Here is a 20,109-nt window from a genome sequence, read left to right as displayed (position 1 = left end):
GATGATTCACGTCTCCACGCATACTGTGTTTCTTGACAAAAAGTGTTTTACAAAAACTAAATCAATATATTGTTTTATATGAAGGAGTAGGCGGCATAATTTTTACATAATTCTGAAGCAAAAACTCTCGTCTACAACCTCCAATACCCAGAAGTCTTGTGAACACAGATTTAATATACTTTTATTTGTCCTTATTTCAGTGACTTAAGTTTTTTGTTTTTTCAATAACCACGCATAAACGTTATTCCTTCAAAAATACAAACATGTACATACATGTTCCTCACATATTATGGTAGCCTAGTTTGTGCTGAATACAGTGTAATGACACTTTTTCCATTAATATGTTTATGAAAAAAACACAAATGTCAGGGCATGTCAAAACTTTTCCAGGCCCCAAATCAGCCTCAGACTCCAGAGGATTAAAATATCTTCTTTTGTGTTCAAAAGAAGAAAAAAACTCATACAGGTTTGGAACAACACAAGGGTGAGTAAATGATCACAAAATATAAATTTTTGTGTGAACTGTCCCTGTAAATCAGCTTTACTGCATTGTCCTCTCATTGGTTACTGCATATTTGCATAAAGTTCAACATTTTTCACATCGCTAGTGGCTGCTGATATCAGAATTCAGCATTTGAAAATTAATGATTTCTGGTCACTTTGTTACTGCAAATTGCTGTCAGTATCAACACCACTTTGGTTTGTTTTTGCAGTCCTATCTCAAATAGCACCCTTATCCCTGGTGGCCTTCCTATGAGTCTACACATTGCCATTTAAGACCAAGTCTGCAGCGTTGTGCCGAGTACAGTAGCTGCCCATTAATCAGATTTGATCCAAAATCCCTTTTCCACATAGCTGTATAATTAGTATTAAATATGTTAGGATTGCTATGATTGTGTCAGGTTACAGAGCAGGATTGAGTTCAGACTGAACATACTAATTAATTTTCACTGAAAACTGATTAGGTGGTGGTGCAATCATTTGACAGTAGTCCTAAAATAAATACATAAATACATTATTTAAAAAAGAAAATCTGAATCTGATCAAAAAATGTCACCTGGGGCATTGAAACCTATATGGTCTAATTTCCAGTGAATTTAGAGATAAAGTTGGTCTGGACTGATTTCTTCCAAAGTTTTTCTGGAGTTTTAAATGTTTAATATGAAATTATTTTTAGTATAATAGATATTTTAATTTACTGGTTTCCCAACAAGTTTCCCAGTCATCAGTCATTCTTCCTGAAGTTACATGAAAACACTGTAAAAACTTCTTAATACGGCTAACTAGGAATTGTCAAAAGGAAAATTACATCCATATACTCTGATTCACTTTACAAAATAAGCCATAATAAACTTAACATTTAGCTTTCATGCAATGTACAATATACACATATAATGAACTTTCAAATATATAAATACATCTGCAAAAATGTGCATGTTAAACATTAAGTTTGTTTGATACGTCATAGGAGTTTGAGGGACTATTATTTTTACACTAATCTAATCTCGTTCTGTCATTCTCTCAGCAATCTGGCACATAACACAAAAGCTTTCCGGTATTCCAGTATTAGACACAGGTCACTCCTGAATTCCTCAATGTTAAGTCACCATCAGCATTCAGTGGTTTGCCAAAGGAAATATGGAATATCTCAGCTTTTGAGACTGTTTGGCAGGCCTTTCAATTTCAGTCATTACCAGCTGATAAATCATGACTTCAGAACTGATGGAAAGTAAACCAAGATTGATACTGAACCTGCTGACGCTTCTCAAACTCCAGTTTGATGGGGGATTTTATACAGTTGCAGGTGTCTTGATATGTCTGCTTTAGCGCCAATTCCATCAGGTGTTTATGGTATGCTCCTGCCAGGTTCCCACATATGAAAATTATGATATTTGCCAGGATCTAGAGAAATGAAAAAATAAATAAAAATGAACAATTGAACATATTTTAGGATGATACCACAAGAATTTACAAATCTGCACTATTTTTTTATTTGTTTGTTTGTCAAATTTGACTTCTACCAAGATGAATTAAGACTGAAGGTCAGATTTTCTTGCTTCCATTAATGCACACAAAATGATCTTTAATTGGAACATTTTTTCAAAAAACTTGGACAATCAGATTTTTACATGTTTACAATAGATGTAATTAAAAAAAAAAAAAAAAAAAAAATATATATATATATATATATATATATATATATATATATATATATATATATATATATATATATATATATATTTCTGAAATTGTTATACTGATGATATAATTTTTTTGTTTTTTTTTAAATACAAAATTTAAGAGATGCAAGTCTCAGATTATTGAACTTCACTCTATACAAACACATATATGAGAAAAAAAAACGTTCTGATTTCAATCTAAGGCAATAAAAGCAATGCACAGTAACCATGTCCTTTTGAACAGTGGAGCAGGATTGTGCAAAGGAATCAATTTCCAGTCAAAAAATATTTAATTGACACCAGCTTATGTATGCACTTCTAATACAACACTATAGCTCCTTCGATTTTCCATTCCAGTTTCAAAAAGCTCTTGGAGAATAATTTTTGACAAGAGCTCTGCTAACCCAATCAAATGTTCAGCAGGGAGAGGACTTTCGTTATTGTAGTCAGTATTAGCAGCAGAGAGAAGTGCTTAAGTCCCCAATATTTCCTACTGTTAGTGTTCACACCTCTTTTTTCTCACTGCTCTTTCATACTTCCTTGTTCAATTACCACCCCAGTGGTAAAGTTCTTCGGTTCCTTCATCTTTTTAAATCTTACTATTTAACAGTTGGATGAGAACAGTGCATCAAAGGCTTAGCTCCATGAGATTTTTTTTTTTTTTTTTTTTTTAATTGCTCTTGGACATCCATTTCATTTGGGTCGCTATAGAAAGAGTCTCAAACTCATCTTGGATGTCACACTTGGAACCGTGAAAACTTCAAAAGGCATCAGCAACTGACATGGATGGAATGAAAGTAAAGAGCCAGCCACAGTGTCAGAAAGCACAACATCATACACAATTGATTCAAGAAAACAGAATATTCTATTACTTGCATTTTTAAAATTACACAAAATCAAATCAATTTATCTGAATGTGATTCTGAATTACTTCTTTGTTGCATTGTATTTATTTTTTCTTTTCTTTTCTTTTCTTTTCTTTTCTTTTCTTTTCTTTTCTTTTCTTTTCTTTTCTTTTCTTTTCTTTTCAGAAAGATAAAATAGAAATCTTTTGTGGGTATAGGTGAGGGGGAAAATTTGTACTGTTAGTAGTTTAGACAACAAGACACAATCGGTTTTGTGTCATGTTTTTGTTCATGTTTTTCTCTACTGTTGTAGAATGTCCTGGCTTCAAATCCCACATTTATTTTATTTTGTCCTTTTTTTTTTTTCTTTTTTTTTTAATAAACCAACAAAAATTTCAAGCCTATGCCAGTGAATTTAAAAAAGGAGGGAGCTCTCGTTTTGCTCCATTTTTGTTAGAGATTTCACTTTAATCACTTTAATACAAACCTCAATGCACTGGCAACTATTTTCTGTGGCAGATTCATTTGAATATAACCATTAACTACCATTAAAATTACCTAAAAACTCTATTACTATGTTATAAACATGACTATTCAGCAAGGTGGAGTGTAGTAAGTAACACAAGTGAATATGTGACAATAAATTAACAAATAGTTGCAATTTTTCTTCTTAGTTTGTGAAGATGAGTTAGATGAGGAAGATGATGATGCCAGTACTATTCTAAGCCCACCTGGTATGTTTAGAAATTTCAGAACTATATTCATTGCGTCCCTTGACTCTAATGGTTGAGGGTATATTAATGTGGACTTTTAATTGGACATGTAAGATGCTTATATAAAATCTTAAAATTGTAAACTACACATTTATTTCTTTAAAAATGCTAACAAGTTATTCAAGCTTATGTCCAATCTGTAACAAATCAAAGCAGTTTAAGCAAAAATCATTGGATATTTAACTGGTGAACAGACTTAATTTTAACAGTGGCTAACCACAGCAAGGCTTTATTTTCAAACACTCTTTTGAACAAATCAAAACACATTTGTGAGAAGTTTCATACAGCATATTGATGTCCATATGTTATCTGCAGGCATGCGAGAAGGCCAGTGAGCTGTACTAAACAAACACTGTTATAATTTATTTGTAAAAGATGTACAACATTCACCAGCTGCCTATGAATAAATCATGGATGATTCATTGCTTTCAGAGAGGTAGCGAAGCTTCTTATTATTCTGACATGAGTGGGATTACATCCAGAACAGATGCTTTCTGACTGATGGATGGAAAATTAATCTATTTAAATAAATAGATACTAATGTGGTCTAAAATGTAAAGATTCGACTGTGTATTAAAAGAAAGAGTGAGTGTAATGGAACCAGTTATTCCACTTGATGATAAACTGTAAAAGTGATAACAAAAAAAACAAAACAGAAATATATTACCACATCAAACTCCATAGAACTGTCACCCTTAACCCTCTGGGGTCTGAGGATTTTCAGGGCCCTGGAGAAGTTTTGACATTTTTTCAGTTGTTCATAAACATATTAATGGAAAAAAGTGTCATTACACTGTATTCAGCACAAACTAGGCTACAATAATATGTGAGAAATATGTACTGTATGTACACGTTTGTATTTTTGAAGGAATAACGTTTATGCGTGATTATTGAAAAAACAAAAAACTTAAGTCACTGAAATAAGGACAAAAAAATTACATATGTGTTCACAAAACTTCTGGGTATTGGAGGTTGTAGACTAGAGTTTTTACTTCAGAATGATGTAAAAATTATGCTGCCTGCTTGTTCATGTAAAACAATATGTAAGACACTTTTTGTCAAGAAACACAGTATGTGTGGAGGCATGAATCATCATGAATAATGGGTGATTCTCACCTGAGAAGACAAAAGAATCACATAATAATGACCTGAAATGACTTGCATAATAATCAGCTCCTGTGATCATGTCTCAAGCTCATCATATGGTGTATATCAAACATACAGAAAAAACAGCAATACTGTGAAATATTATTACAATTTAAAATAATGGTATTCTATTATATTCTTTAAAATATATTGTATTTCTGTGATGCAAAGTGTCTGAACAATTATGTTACCTCTATGGCATTTCATATAGGCTTTTAGCTTAAAAGCATGCACATTTGGAAAAATCTTGATGGATTCTCATATGTTTGTCAATTTTTTATACAGAGGAGTAATATCACCATCATTATGAGCGCTGGATACTGTGTTTTCAATTCATACTTGCAGCCGGAGGGCGCTCTCTGCACATTTAGTCCACAAATTAATCTAAAGAAGAACAGGTCATGTGACTCTCCAGGAACTGAACTAACAGAGGCCAGAGATCGCTAACTATGGCTATTCAAAACACTTTTCAAGACAATAAATACACGATTGAGACTATGTAAGCATGTATTGACTGAATTTGCGTCTGAATAGCGCTCGTTCCGTGGGCGTGGCCGCATTAGCAGATAATGAGCTGAATCATGGACTTCTGACATGGCTCTTTTTTCATACAGATTACATAAACAGAGAATATTTGTTTTTGATTTGACCTAAACAATGTAAAACCTGACATTTCAAAGTTTTTTAGACATAAGTCTCATTTTTGTGTCATTAGTATTCACTAAGTTACAGTTCATTTTCTGAGAACTATCAGATTGGACTTTGTTCAGAGGGAGATGACAGATCACGCTTCAGGTTAGTTTTCTTTATTTTACAAAAAGCACAACATTTTGTTTTTACTCTGAGTGTACACAAATAAAAGAAGATATTCAACAGATTAAAATGGTGTATAACTCTTAATTGTATGTGCAACATTGACAGAGTATTTTGAGTCTCTTTCACACTGGTAAGAAAAAAAAACGCGGTGGTATCGCCGGCGATACCTCAGACCTCAGAGTGTTAAAGAAGAAATGCTATTTTTGTTTTCACTGTCACATTTCAAGAGCAAACATAACAGTTCCCTTTCAAATGGGAACTAGCACTGCATCCTAGGACGTTAATGCGTAATGACTCCGTTTGAGCGGTGTCTGAAGCACGCGTTAAAACGCAACAATTGTATTGGTCGGCGACAGCCTTTGATGTCACTACTAGTGTGACCGTGAGGTTCAAAAAGGCCGCCTAGAGAACATGTCATCCTCATCTTTTTCTTTAGGGATGGTTTTGTTTGAAGTACAGTAAGAAAGCGATTTATTATGGCTTGAACAGAGTGTAGCTTGGAGTTGTAGGCTCTCCCGTGGGCCTCTTCTATCTAGCTAGTAGTGCCCCCTATTGATGAGATGTTTGCGAGCTATCTCTCACTGGGGTAAACATCGACTTTGAAAGCTCTGGCCCTGCCATCCAAGCCCCATAAGACAACATCTCACTTGGGCGTACAATACTCGGCAGCGGGTCAGGCAGGGGCTGCATTGGACACTATGGCAGTGCTTGGCAGAGGTCTGGCAACTGCCTCAGGGGAAGGACCCTGACCCTGGTCCAAGTCTTTCAACAAGTCAGCCTGGTAAGTCTGACTTGTTGAAAGACTTGGACCAGAGTCAGGGTCCTTCCCCTGAGGCAGTTGCCAGACCTCTCTCTCAGGGCCACTAAACAGACAGCTGCCTAGATCGGTAGATTGATGGCTGCAATGGTGGACATGGAGAGACACCTGTGGGTGAACCTGGCCAGCATCGGCGAGAAAGAGAAGGGCTTTCTTCTCGATGCGCCAGTTTCGTCCTCTAAATTGTTTGGCACATCTACTGAGGTGGCGGTCGGCAAGTTCGCTCGGCCAGTTTTAAAATCTATATACCGCGCCGGTCCAAGTTTACACCCAAACAGACAAGGGGGCCTCACCCGTCTCGGTCTGAGGATCAAAGACAGGGCAAGAAGGCCAGCATTGTGGCTCATGCCCCTCCTCTGCTGAAGAGAAAGTCACGCAGGAGGTGCGAGATGAGGAAAAAGAAGCAAGACCTAAGAGAAGTGATCCAGTATAGATGCCGCATCCGTCAAATTTTGTTCCGCCTCCGGCTGTTGAGTGTTGAAAAAACTCAGACAGACAGTAACATGTTCAGATACCCCTTTACCATTGCGGCTTCCCGTCCTGTGTCATTTCTCGAACTGCTCCACCCATCCCCACTGCAGAAAATGGAGTTCTGTGCCCAAAAGATCGCTTTCACTCTGGCCCTACTGATTGCTGGCCTCAAACGGAGCCGCTCGGATCGCGGTTATATCCGCATCAGATAATCTGCTGGGTTGGGCCGGCCAAGTAATACAAAATAACATTCCAAGTAATTGCAGGTGGGTCGCGGCTAGTTGAAAGAGAAAAAAAAAAAATGTGTTGATTTTAATAAAGACACAGAACTCTCATTTAGTAAAATGCATGGAATGTGTGTCACTCTTTTACTTTTGTTTTCAACGACAATACATTTCTATCCACAGACAACCAATCAAGGAAAGCATATGCCTAGAGCACCTTCTAGTGTTCATTATATAAAACACAAAGGAAAAAACCCCATGAGATATTGCTTATAAAGTTAACAGCTTCAACAAAAAATATACACAAGCTTAACAGAAATTATTCTGATAAGAGTGTTTTTTCAACAATGATGTAATGAAACAGTGACAATTTTAGTTTGAAGGGAGTAAAAACCTGACAATCACAAATCTCAAACATATTTCTGCTAAAAAAGAAAAAAGAAAAGAAAAATGAACACACAAATAAACAAAAACTGTTAATTTCTTTAGACACAATTTCATGTTCATGTTGGTTTGAAAACATAATATTACTTAAATCTAAGCTTTTAAACACAATCAGGTCCTAAGATTTACAATCAGCAGAAGGGAGGGAAACCATTAGGGTTGTGCAGCCATGGAAAAATTATTTGTATCTCTATCTGTACTCAGATAAAACCAGATAAATATGGCTGTCAAACCTAGATAAAAGCCCATTTTAAAAGTAATTCTGTTCATATCCCTTCCAGTTAACATATTGCAAATATGCCATTTGCCTTATTCATGAGTAAAAGTCTTTAGCAGAGCATAAAGAGAATTACTAAAATTGTCTGTATTGTTATCACTCATTAACCATATTGTTTTAATGAGAAGTCATTCCTACTGATTAAAAACCAACAGAACTCATTAAACTGGGCCGTCTACACTGAATGTGGTGTGGTACAACACAACGAGTCACTGAAAGGAAGACAGATGCTCCATTCTATTTCTGATGTACGTTGACCCGAAATGGACATACAGTATTAACTTGTGGGAACGTCATAGCATTGAAATAATGGCACGTGATGAAAATATTTAACCCTCTTGGGTCTGAGGTGCTATCTTGGCTGTGGAGATGTTTTGACATGCTCTGACATTTGTGTTTCTTTCAGTTACTTATAACATTTTCATTGCTAAAGTCTGACTAAGCTGTATTCAGCACAAACTATGCTTCAATGTGAGCATCATGTATGCAAAAGTTTGTAGTTTTGAGAAAATGGTGTTTATGCATGGTAAATACAAAAAGTACAAAAACATGTTTTTTTTAGAAAGTAAATTATTATTGTTTATCACATAAACATCTATGTTTGAGCTAATATTTGCAAACAGTATTTCACAGTAAATACTAGCCTAAACATTCTTAGACTGTAACATTAATCATATTACAGTGTAAAAAATCATATTACTTTTATATTGTATTATGTTTTATATTACAGAGCAAAAAAAACTTCTTCTTTCAAACTCAATGAAAAGTAGAGTAACCTGGCAAAGCTTGATGATTTGTTTATTGAGGTGATGGGGACAGAAATTATAGAGTATTTTAAGTTCTTTCCACTGATATCAGGGGAAAATGCAAGTGATCGCAGACACCTGTTGCCCAGAGGGTTAAGTAAAAGGACACAAAGAAAAATAAACTGTTTCATTGTAAGTGCTGAGATCAACTCAGCGGTAATGATGCAAGAGAGACAGAGTCTACCTATCTATCAGTTAAATACTATAATCAGATTATCTCAGCTAGCATGTGGGAATATGCTTTGAGTGGATTTTGAAACTCATTAAAAGGACTAAATCAGAAGCAGTGCTACTGAATGTCATTAAGATTGAATTTTCATGACCTCACAGTATGATATAGGACCGTTTAATTTAATGTGAATAGTGTTATTAGCGTTAGTAATGCTATTACATTGCCATTTACTTCCCATAGTTTTGCTAGATGTTATGGCTTTCTAGGGATTGCATTTAGCTCCAGAATCTGACTCATAACATAGGCAAGTAAAAAGGCATTGCTGCTTCCTTAAGCTTTCCTAATACCTTTTACAAAATCAATAAACAACTCTGAGGTCATGCCTCAATTTTCACACCACACTAAAGCTTTTTATTTTGTAATCTAAGCAAACATGCCCAGATTGTGGTTAATCCTGAAAAGCACATGGATTTCAGCTTGAGGCTCATTAAGCACCTGTGCTCTCTGCCTTTTCACAGATGTTTACACAGACACATACAATTTCAAGAAATGTTAAGATCAAGAGGACAACAAACTTACAGAAGGGAAGAGCCATGTGATATCATGAGTATTCATATGTATTTTTACGTAAAGTGTGTTTCTACCACACTTACATTTACTTGCGTTTCCAAAGACACTGAAATCTACAATATTGACGCATTGACAGCACTAAAACATAAATTATTTATAAATGAAGTCAAGTCAAGTCTCCTTTATTTATATAGCGCTTTTTACAATGCAGATTGTGTCAAAGCAGCTTTACATTGATAACTGGTACATAACTGGTAGCGTGCACAGCAGCTCTTAAATAATAGTGTCAGTGCAGGCAGATCAGAAGCACTGTTGAATAAATGTCAAGAATACTATTGAATATCAAATGTCAAGTGTCCCCAACTAAGCAAGCCAAAGGCGACAGCGGCAAGGAACCCAAACTCCATCAGGTGACATCAGGTGGCAAACAAGTGGCAAATAGGTGTTAAAATGAAGGAAAAAAAAACCTTGGGAGAAACCAGGCTTAGTCGGGGGGCCAGTTCTCCTCTGGCGAACAGTGCTTTGTTACAATCAGGTTGCTATCATAAGTCTTATAGGATCGCAACAATCAAAGTATTTATTTCAGTTCCATCCAGTTGAGGATCGTATTCATCACGCCGGTATGGACGATCTGTTGAGGAACTGTGCTACTGGCTGTCATGTCGATGAGGCCTTCACAATGGATGATCCAGTTGACTCGATCTCTGCTGATACTGATACAGGGCTGCGTTGTGGTCGTGTCATGGCACCGGTCCATGGTCTCAGCTGGATACGGCCCAGATCCGGTTGACTACGGTATACCTCGGGATAAACAGAAAGACTAATATTAGCGTAGATGCCATTCTTTTTCTGATGTAACGAGTACATCTGGTGTTATAGGAAGTGTTCCCGGTTCCGGCTGACTTAATTTATGCAGCCTAATAATCCTTTAACGGATTTAAAAATATAAACTGATAATGTGTTATGTGTATGCCATGCGTTTTTAGTCTAGATTTAAACTGACAGAGTGTGTCTGCATCTCGAACAATGCTAGGAAGATTGTTCCAGAGTTTAGGTGCCAAATAGGAGAAGGATCTACCGCCTGCAGTTGATTTTGATATTCTAGGTATTATCAGCTGGCCTAAATTCTGAGATCGCAATAAACATGAAGGACTATAATGTATTAAGAGCTCACTTAGGTACTGGGGAGCTAAACCATTTAGTGCTTTGTAAGTAATTAGCAAGATTTTAAAATCTATACGATGTTTAACAGGAAGCCAATGCAGTGATGACAGAACTGGGCTAATATGGTCATACTTCCTTGTTCTAGAAAGAACTCTAGCTGCTGCATTTTGTACGAGCTGTAGTTTATTTATCAAGCGGGAGGAACAACCACCCAGTAGAGCGTTACAGTAATCTAGCCTTGAGGTCATGACCGCATGAACTAACTGTTCTGCATTCTTCATTGAAAGCATATGTCGTAGTTTAGATATATTTTTAAGATGGAAGAATGCAGTTTTACAGATGCTAGTAACATGGCCTTCAAATGAAAATTGGTATCAAAGAGCACACTCAGGTTCCTAACTGACGACGAAGACTTAACAGAGCAGCCATCAAGTGTTAGACAGTATTCTAGATTATTGCGTGAAGACGTTTTTGGTCCAAAAATTAAAATCTCTGTTTTTCCTGAATTTAGTAGTAGGAAATTACTGGTCATCCAGTTTTTTATATCAGCTATACATTCTATTAATTTAGCGAATTGGTGATTTTCGTCAGGGCGTGAAGAAATATAGAGCTGAGTATCATCAGCGTAACAATGAAAACTAATGCCATGCTCCCTAATGATATCTCCCAACGGTAGCATGTACAGAGTAAAAAGCAACAGTCCTAGTACTGAGCCTTGCTGTACTCCATATTTAACTTGTGATTGATATGACATCTCATCGTTTACTACTACAAACTGATAACGGTCAGATAAGTATGATTTGAACCATGCCAATGCAATTCCACTAATGCCAACATAGTTTTCGAGTCTGTTTAGAAGAATATTGTGATCGATAGTGTCAAATGCAGCACTAAGATCCAGTAACACTAACAGAGAGATACAACCACGATCTGATGATAAGAGCAAATCATTAGTAACTCTAATGAGAGCAGTCTCAGTACTATGGTATGGTCTAAATCCTGACTGGAAATCTTCACAGATACTATTTCTTTCTAAAAAGGAACATAGTTGTGATGAAACTGCCTTTTCTAGTATTTTTGACAGAAAAGTGAGATTTGAGATAGCTCTTTGGAAACATCAGAAATTGAAGCTTTATTTCTTGTTATTTTAGCCACTTTATCAAATAAATACCTAGGTTTGTATTTATGTTCTTCTAAAAGTTTTGAAAAACAGGCAGATCTAGCAGTTTTTAAGGCCTTTCTGTACTGTTCTCTCTCCACGAAATGCGAAATACTTCTAGTTTTGTTTTCTTCCAGCTGCGCTCCATTTTTCTAACTGCTGTTTTTAGGGCCAGAGTGTGCTCATTGTACCATGGTGTTGGATTAATTTAATTAATCTTTTTTAAATGCAAAGGAGCAACTGAGTCTAATGTGCTGGAAAAGACAGAGGCAATAGTTTCTGTTGCAATATCGAGGTCTTCTAAGCTGTCTGGTATGCTAAGGCGATGAAACTGATCAGGAAGATTATTTATAAAGCAATCTTTAGTGGTAGAAGTGATGGTTCTACCATATTTATTTTAGTTTACCCTCTTTGACTAAATGTAGTATACACGAGACTAGATAATGATCTGAGATGTCGTCACTTTGCAGAATTTCAACGGCATCAATATCGATTCCATGTGACAATATTAGATCTAAAGTATGATTACGACAATGAGTGGGTCCCGATACGTGTTGTCTAACACCAATAGAGTTTAGAATGTCTATAAATGCCAATCCTAATGAGTCTTTTTTATTATCTACATGGATATTAAAATCACCAACAACAAGGACTTTATCTGCAGCTAGTACTAATTCTGATAGAAAATCGGCAATCTCTTTGATAAAGTCTGTATGGTGTCCTGGTGGCCTGTATACAGTAGCCAACACAAATGTCAACTTACATAATGTTAAGTAAAGCACCATCACTTCGAAGGAATTATATTTGAAAGACTTCTGGCTGATACTGTAAATATTACTATAAATTACAGCAACACCTCCCCCTTTTCCTTTCTGTCGAGGATTGTGTCGATAATCATAATCCTGAGGACTAGACTCATTTAAAGTAATGTAATCGTCTGGTTTTAGCCAGGTTTCTGTCAAACATCTGAAGCCCCTGCATTCTTACTATCCTCGATTAAAGTTTGGATGCGTGTCTCTAATTCTGAGATTCTCTCTGTCAGCCTGACTATTTCCCTACATTTATGACATGTAAATCCCTCGTCGCTGACAGAGAGAGCTACACTAAACATGTGACAAACTGAACAGGAGATAACAGTGGGAAAGGATGACATGACTCACCGTGTTTGTAGACTGATCCGAGTTACCACTGTAGACTGATCCGAGTTACCGCAGCTGTTTGATGAACGCGTTGAAAAGGAGCGCGCGAGACTGATGACAATTTAACAAGCGAGATCCAAACGGGTTGTAACAGCGATTTAGATTCAAAGATTACAGGCTAGTGACGTCAGATTAATGTGGTAGGCAATAATAATATAAGCAACAATGAATAAAAGTAAGAGACTCAATAAAAGTAAGAGAAAACAAAGCTATGCGGAGACGCAAACACCAGCAGCAAGGCAGACAGGAGCAATCGATCCCTTGGCTGAAGTGTAGCCTACAACACTATCAACACTTATGTTGTTATATCAATGACATTATGTTTTCAGTCACATTTATTAAACAGTTTACTCATCTTAATGTGAAATAATATTTCGCTCTGTTCTGTGTGACTTCTGCTTTGACACAATCTAAAAAGTAAAAAATTTAAAAAGCGCTATATAAATAAAGGTGACTTGACTTGACCTCAGTTCCCTTTCGTGGGAACTGTCAACGCTGCGCGGAATGCACTGGGAACCTTCTGCGTGATGTTGTCACTGAAGCACTCATGTATCAAACCAATCGCGTAGCGAGACGTCAGAGGCAGGTGGCGTCACGGACCAGGAAACTATAAAGCATACCCGGATGCAGAGAACGCTAGCTTCTGTGTCTTCAGCAAGCACTCTATGTTATCTTGTGTGTCTTATTTGGTGTTGTTTGTCTCGCTATATTGCCACAAAGAGAAGATCTCTTCGTCTGAGAACAAGAGTTTCAGTACACCACACAAACATATACATATATATATATATATATATATATATATTGTGAGAAATAAGACACGTTGAAAAATGGCGGAAGGCAGACGATACAAACAATGTGTACACTCTCACGCTCTCGAGGGAGCTGTCTGTGTTCATTGTGAGAAGCTCACCCTCAGAGTGTTGCGATCACACCGGGCACTCTTTAATAATAAAGAGGATGTTGCCAAGGCACAGCGCCGACTTCATTCATGGGGTTCGCAAATGGAGCTGGCAGAGGGAGTTGAGACGGGCCCAGCCTTATCTTGCCCTTTACCTGCCAGCCCCAGTGTCTCTTCTCAGGCGGTGGAAGCACGCGTAGCGGTTTCTTCCCCCCAGAGAGAGGCACTGATGCTTCAGCTCTCTTCCTCCGAGGAGGTTGATGTGGTGAGCATCGAGACTGGGGAAGAGGAACCGCCATCCTCTTCCCCAGCATACGAGGAGCTCCTGGAGGTAGTGACCAATGCTGTGGCCAAATTAAAGATTGATTGGCCAGCAGAGCGGGCAGAAGCGAGACTGAAAAGCAAGCTGGATGAGCACTTTCTCCCCGCTCGGGTCACTACCCCAGCGTCGGGGTTTGCCTTTCTTCCCCAACCTCCACACCGAGGTGTCGAGGTCGTGGAGAAGGCCAGTGCAGTATCGCGTTTTCAGCCCCCAGACTTCGGTCTACAGCAACATTGTGGGGCTGAAACAGTACGGTTGGATGGCAACTGACCTGGCTCTCCGTGCCACCAAAGAGAGGGCCAAAGAAATCGGTCGGTCTATGGCAGCCTTGGTGGCCACGGAAAAGGGTTACAGAATTCAGTTCAGGTCTCGCCCGCCCAGATTCAACGGGGTCCTTCCCACTGTGGTGACCCCCGAGCAGTCTCTGGTTATGGAACAAGAGGATATGACACTCTTGCGAAAAGGAGCTCCTCCCAGCAAGCTGTCAGGCTTTTACAGCCGCTACTTCATTGTTCCAAAGAAGGATGGGGGACTACGTCCTATCATAGATTTACGTGTGTTAAATCGCTCAATACAAAAGCTCAAGTTCAAGATGCTTACACTCAAACATATTATTCCACAGATCAGGTCTGAGGACTGGTTTGTGGCAATAGACCTGAAAGATGCATACTTTCATGTGTCCATCCATCCTTCTCACAGGAAGTTCCTCAGGTTTGCTTTCGGGGGCGAAGCTTACCAATACAGGGTTCTTCCGTTCGGCCTTTCATTCTGTTGAGACTCCAGGGCATCCGCGTACTGAATTACAATGATGATTGGTTGATTTTAGCTCAATCAGAGCAACTGGCAGTTCAACATTGAGATGTTGTTCTGTCTCACTGTCTCAATGCCAAAAAGAGTGTGCTAGTTCCGGCTCAGACTACCAATTATCTAGGTGTAGTCTGGGACTCCACCACGATGTAGGCACATCTGTCTCCTGCTCGTGTGAGTTCCATTCTGAAGTTAGACCAGTCACTCACTGTAAAGCAGTTCCAGAATCTGCTGGGTCTGATGGCACCTGCGTCCAACGTGATATCTTTTGGCCTTCTGCACATGAGACCCTTACAGTGGTGGCTCAGGACCAGGGGGTTTTCTCCAATCCTTTTTGCATCATCAAAGTCACGTGGCGATGCCTTCGTGCTCTGGCCATGTGGAAAAATCCCTGGTTCCTGTCCCAGGGACCTGTGTTGGGGACTTATGGTCGTCGTGTAATGCTTACGACAGATGCTTCCCTCATGGGCTGGGGGGCGATCATGAGTGGTCGCTCAGCTCAGGGTCTATGGGAGGACCATCAGCTCTCCTGGCACATAAATCGGCTGGAGATGATGGCGGTGTTTCTAGCATTGAGACACTTCCTCCCGGACCTGAGAGGCCACCATGTGTTGGTCCGCACGAACAACATGTCAGTGGTCGCATATATAAACCATCAGGGGGGTCCTCCTATGGTCCCAAGGGAATCTGCACTCGCTGAGGGCAGCTTACATCCCATGGTATCAAAATGTGGGAGCAGATGCCCTGTCGAGGCAGGGGCCGAGGCCTGGGGAGTGGAGACTCCATCCAGAGGGGGTGGATCTCCTAAGGAAAAACTTTGGTTGAGCGGAAGTCGACCTATTTGCTTTGGGAGAGTTAACCCAGTGTCCTCTCTGGTACTCCCTCACACATCCAGCACCTCTGGGTCTGGATGCTATGGTACAGAAGGGCAAAGGCTGCGTCTGTACGCATTTCTCCCGATCGCTCTGCTCCCAGGAGTTCTGGAGAAAGTACGCCAGGAAGGGGCCAGCCTAATACTGGTAGCCCCCTTCTGGCCAACCAGGATATGGTTTTCGGACTTAGTGTCCCTACTAGATGGCTCCCCGATGGAGCTTCCCCTCAGACAGGACCTCCTGTCACAAGCGGGCGGCACGATAATACATCCCCGCCCAGAACTGTGGAAGCTATGGGCCTCTATTAGCTCCGTGCTAAGATTCCTCCAGGAGAAATTCTCTGGCTTATCTCCTTCAACCTTGAAGGTTTATGTTGCGGTTATCTCAGCCTATCATGCTCCTCTTGAGGGGTATTCCTAGGTAGGTCGAGACCCCCTCGTCACACGCTTCCTCCGTGGCACATTGAGGTTGAGGCCTCCAGTGTGCACAAGGGTTCCGGCCTGGGACTTGGCCGTGGTTTTACAAGGGCTAGATGAGGCTCCCTTTGAACCACTAGAGGAGGTTCCTGAGAGGTTCCTCACTCTGAAAACCATTTTACTACTGGCTATCACTTCTTCGAAGAGGATAGGAGATTTACAAGCATTTTCTGTTGCTCCTTCATATCTTGAATTCGCTACAGGAATGGACCCAAAGGTCCCTACCAATGTTCCAGGTCCCATTGGGCTCCAGGCCTTTTATCCTCCTCCCTTCGAGTCATCGGATCAGGAAAAATTGAATCTGCTCTGCCCAGTAAGGGCTTTGGATGCTTACGTCCACAGAGCTGCCCTGTGGTGTAAATCAGATCAGCTGTTTGTCTGTTATGGGTCCCCTAGAAAAGGGGGCCTTCTCCATTTAATGTTCGTGCCCATTCTACCAGAGGTATGGCTGCATCAAAAGCTTTGATGTCGGGAGTATCTATCAATGATAAATGTGATGCAGTTGGATGGTCATGCCAGCACACATTTGTCAGGTTTTACAACATTGATGTTGGCTCCACTCCACTCCATGAGTGCTTCAGTGACAATATCACGCAGAAGGTTCCCAATGCGTTCCACGCAGCGTCTCGTTCCCTACTCAGGGAACCAGGGTTACATCTGTAACCTGAGACGTTTTCACAGCGCATTAAATCTGTGGTTTACAATCTTTTTTTTTTTTTTTTTCTTCGTTGTTTGTTTGAGTTCATAAGTAGATCTCTTGAATTTTGAATAAAGGTTTTGGCAGATCTTGAAAATTATAAAAAAAAAAAAAAAAAAAAAAACAGAAGCCAGGCACTGTGTTTGCTCTCCATTTAATCTCAGTGCTGTCTAGGTGAAACAAAACTCAATTTGTGATCTTGATATAGTAATCTGAAGAAGCACAGACTGCAGCACTCTATGGCCAGCATGGCTTCATCCCTTGTGTTAAATAATCTGGACAAGTGGAACTCGAAGGAAGCAAAGTTTAATAACATCTACAAGCAGGTCAAAGTATGTGTACACTTCCCAAGTGTGAGTGTGTCACTCTGAAGAGTGCATTAGCATTAAATCACGGCATTAGCATATTACCCACTTGGCTTGGAGAGAGAAAATTCTTTACTGGATGGATGGATGCCTGTGAAGTAATATATTTAATCCTTTTGAATGAAACAGAAATTCTGATGCCTTTTTTTACATTTATTTTTTCTACATAACTGTTCATGGAGAATTTTCCCCCCAGACCAGTCTATTATTGTGGAAAATATATTTAAGATAAACCTTCTAATAAGCAACATGCTAAAACAAAACAAACAACATAGGAGTAATTTGTGGGTGGGACATGTCCCCACCACTTTTTGAAACATTTCATGGCATGGAATTAACTAATACAAATGAAACATCTCCAGTTGACCAGCAGGGAATCAATTCAATCGTTTGTTAAATAAGAGGTGATGTGGTGCTGGAATGTGTTGTTTTTAAAATCATGCTGAGTGTTTGCACATTTGAATAGATACTGAAACATTCTATATGGATGTATCAGCAATATCTAAAAAGTGCATTATTACATTATTACGGGTATAGAAACGTATAAATATATTTGTAATTTTTACCATTTATATACTTACATATTTACGATTTAGATCTCTTAACTCTACTCCCAAACCTAAACAATTTGTATACAAAGTATAAAAATAATATAAAAACATAATAGGGGTTAAATTTGAAACAGGCAATTAACATTTTTGAGCTAACTAATCCCAATCCTACCTCCAAACACAAGAATGACCACTTCTTAAAAATATACTTTATAAAGATATTTTTTTAAAGATAATTAAAAAATTTATAAAGATTTTTTTTTTTTTCTTTTTTTTTACAAAATGTAAGTTGTGGCGACCAGGGCGGGCGAGAGCCGTGAGGGAACGGCGCGAGGCCGGTGACGCAAGTGATAACAAGCATCACCTGGGAGGCGCACCGGCCTTGAGTCTCACGGAGGAGCTCCGGAAGCATAAAAGGAGGAGCGACGACCGTGGAGGACGAGAGAGGACCAGGCCTGGACTTTATTTTATGTTTTATTATGTTTGTGTGGCATTACTTTCGTTTTGTTTGTTTATTTTATATTAAAGTTTTGTTGAATGTTCGCCGGTTCCCGCCTCCTTCTTCCCACATCTACTAACCTCATTACATTGGTGCCGAAACCCAGGAGGAAGGAGGGACATGCTGTCGGAGAGCCCTCGCTGCTGAGGGGGATCGCGGTGCTGCGGAGTTCGGGCAGCGCGGAAGTGAAGACCGCGAGAGGCTGCCCGAGGCGGTGGTGCTGGAGCCTTGTGAAAGGTGGGACGGAGACCCGGATGCCGTGCTCCTGGGACGAGGTGGGGTGGCTGCCGTCCTGGATCTGGAGGGAGCGGAGGAGTCGCCGCCGTCTGCCGTGGGCCGGAGCAGGAAGGGGAGGAGCAGGGGACGGGGGACTCGCTGCCGGCTGCCCTCAGTCGGAGGAGCCATCGCCGGCCGCCAGGAGGCGGTCGAGGATCGGGCCGTCCACCGAGCGTCCAGTGCCACCGCATGGCACCGCGAAGAAGAGCCTCTCGGCAGGCTGAGGACCAAGCGGCAGGCCCCGGGGGGGAGTAGAGCGCAGTCTCGGGAGTACCCCCCCGGCCTGCGAGGGGCGATGGGGGTATGTGGCGACCAGGGCGGGCGAGAGCCGTGAGGGAACGGCGCGAGGCCAGTGGCGCGAGTGTTAATGAGCTTCACCTGGGAGGCGCACCGGCCTTGAGTCCCTCACAGAGGAGCTCCATGAGCATAAAAGGAGGAGCGACTACTGTGGAGGACGAGAGAGGACCAGGCCTGGATATTATTTTATGTTTTATTATGTTTGTGTGGCCGGCAGACGTCCGCGAGGGTCTGCCGGCATTACTTTCGTTTTTGTTCTTTGTTTATTTTGGATTAAAGTTTTGTTGAATGTTCGCCGGTTCCCGCCTCCTTCTTCCCATTTACGAACTGTGTTACATAAGTGTAATCACCATAATTTATATTGCTAAATAAATTTTAAAAAGTAGTACCAAAATACTCCAAATAACAATGTGTTTGTATGGTGGTATACAATATTTGTGTGTGAGGTACAGAGCAGAAATTAAGTTGTTAATTGCTGAAACTCCTGATGCACTCTGCAAAGGTGTGCATATTTAATTCAAGTCACAACCGGTGATAAAGTGTTTAAGAGTCAATGAGCATTTGATATCACTGATGTATAGGATTTACACAAGCGCCGTAACGCTTCTTAAAGGTCCCGTTTTTCGTGTTTTTTTGAAGCTTTGATTGTGTTTATAGTGTGCAATATAACATGTGTTCATGTTTCGCGTGTAAAAAAAAAACACAGTATTTTTCAAATAATTTACTTATCTGTATACCGCTGTTTCCACCGTCATAAAAACGGGCTGATGACTTCCTTGTTCTATGAAGTCCCTCCTTCAAAAATACGTAACGAGTTCTGATTGTGCCAGCAGTTCCTGTGTTGTGATTCGACAGCAGCTTAGCGCTCCTTGCCCGGAAAGGTCACGCCTGTTACCATAACGTGTGCTGCACGTAGTTTTACATGTGGATTATTGTGGTGTTGTGCCGAATGAACACAAAAGACAATAATTCCCGAGAGACTGAAC

At 39.9% G+C, this 20,109-nt stretch overlaps 1 protein-coding gene across 1 annotated transcript in view; it reads right to left on the bottom strand.

Moving 5' to 3' along the window:
- adcy2a (adenylate cyclase 2a) overlaps positions 1-20,109 on the bottom strand; it is a 144,340-nt gene that overhangs the window by 28,683 nt on the left and 95,548 nt on the right. The window contains exon 4 of the mRNA XM_067392492.1: positions 1,753-1,902. Coding sequence (XP_067248593.1) covers positions 1,753-1,902 — 150 coding nt within the window. The remainder of the gene's footprint in view (positions 1-1,752; positions 1,903-20,109) is intronic.

This window comes from Chanodichthys erythropterus, chromosome 2, assembly GCF_024489055.1.
Source record: "Chanodichthys erythropterus isolate Z2021 chromosome 2, ASM2448905v1, whole genome shotgun sequence".
NCBI lineage: Eukaryota > Metazoa > Chordata > Actinopteri > Cypriniformes > Xenocyprididae > Chanodichthys > Chanodichthys erythropterus.
Note: the sequence above shows the minus strand (reverse complement) of the source record. Positions and strands in the feature narration are given on the sequence as shown.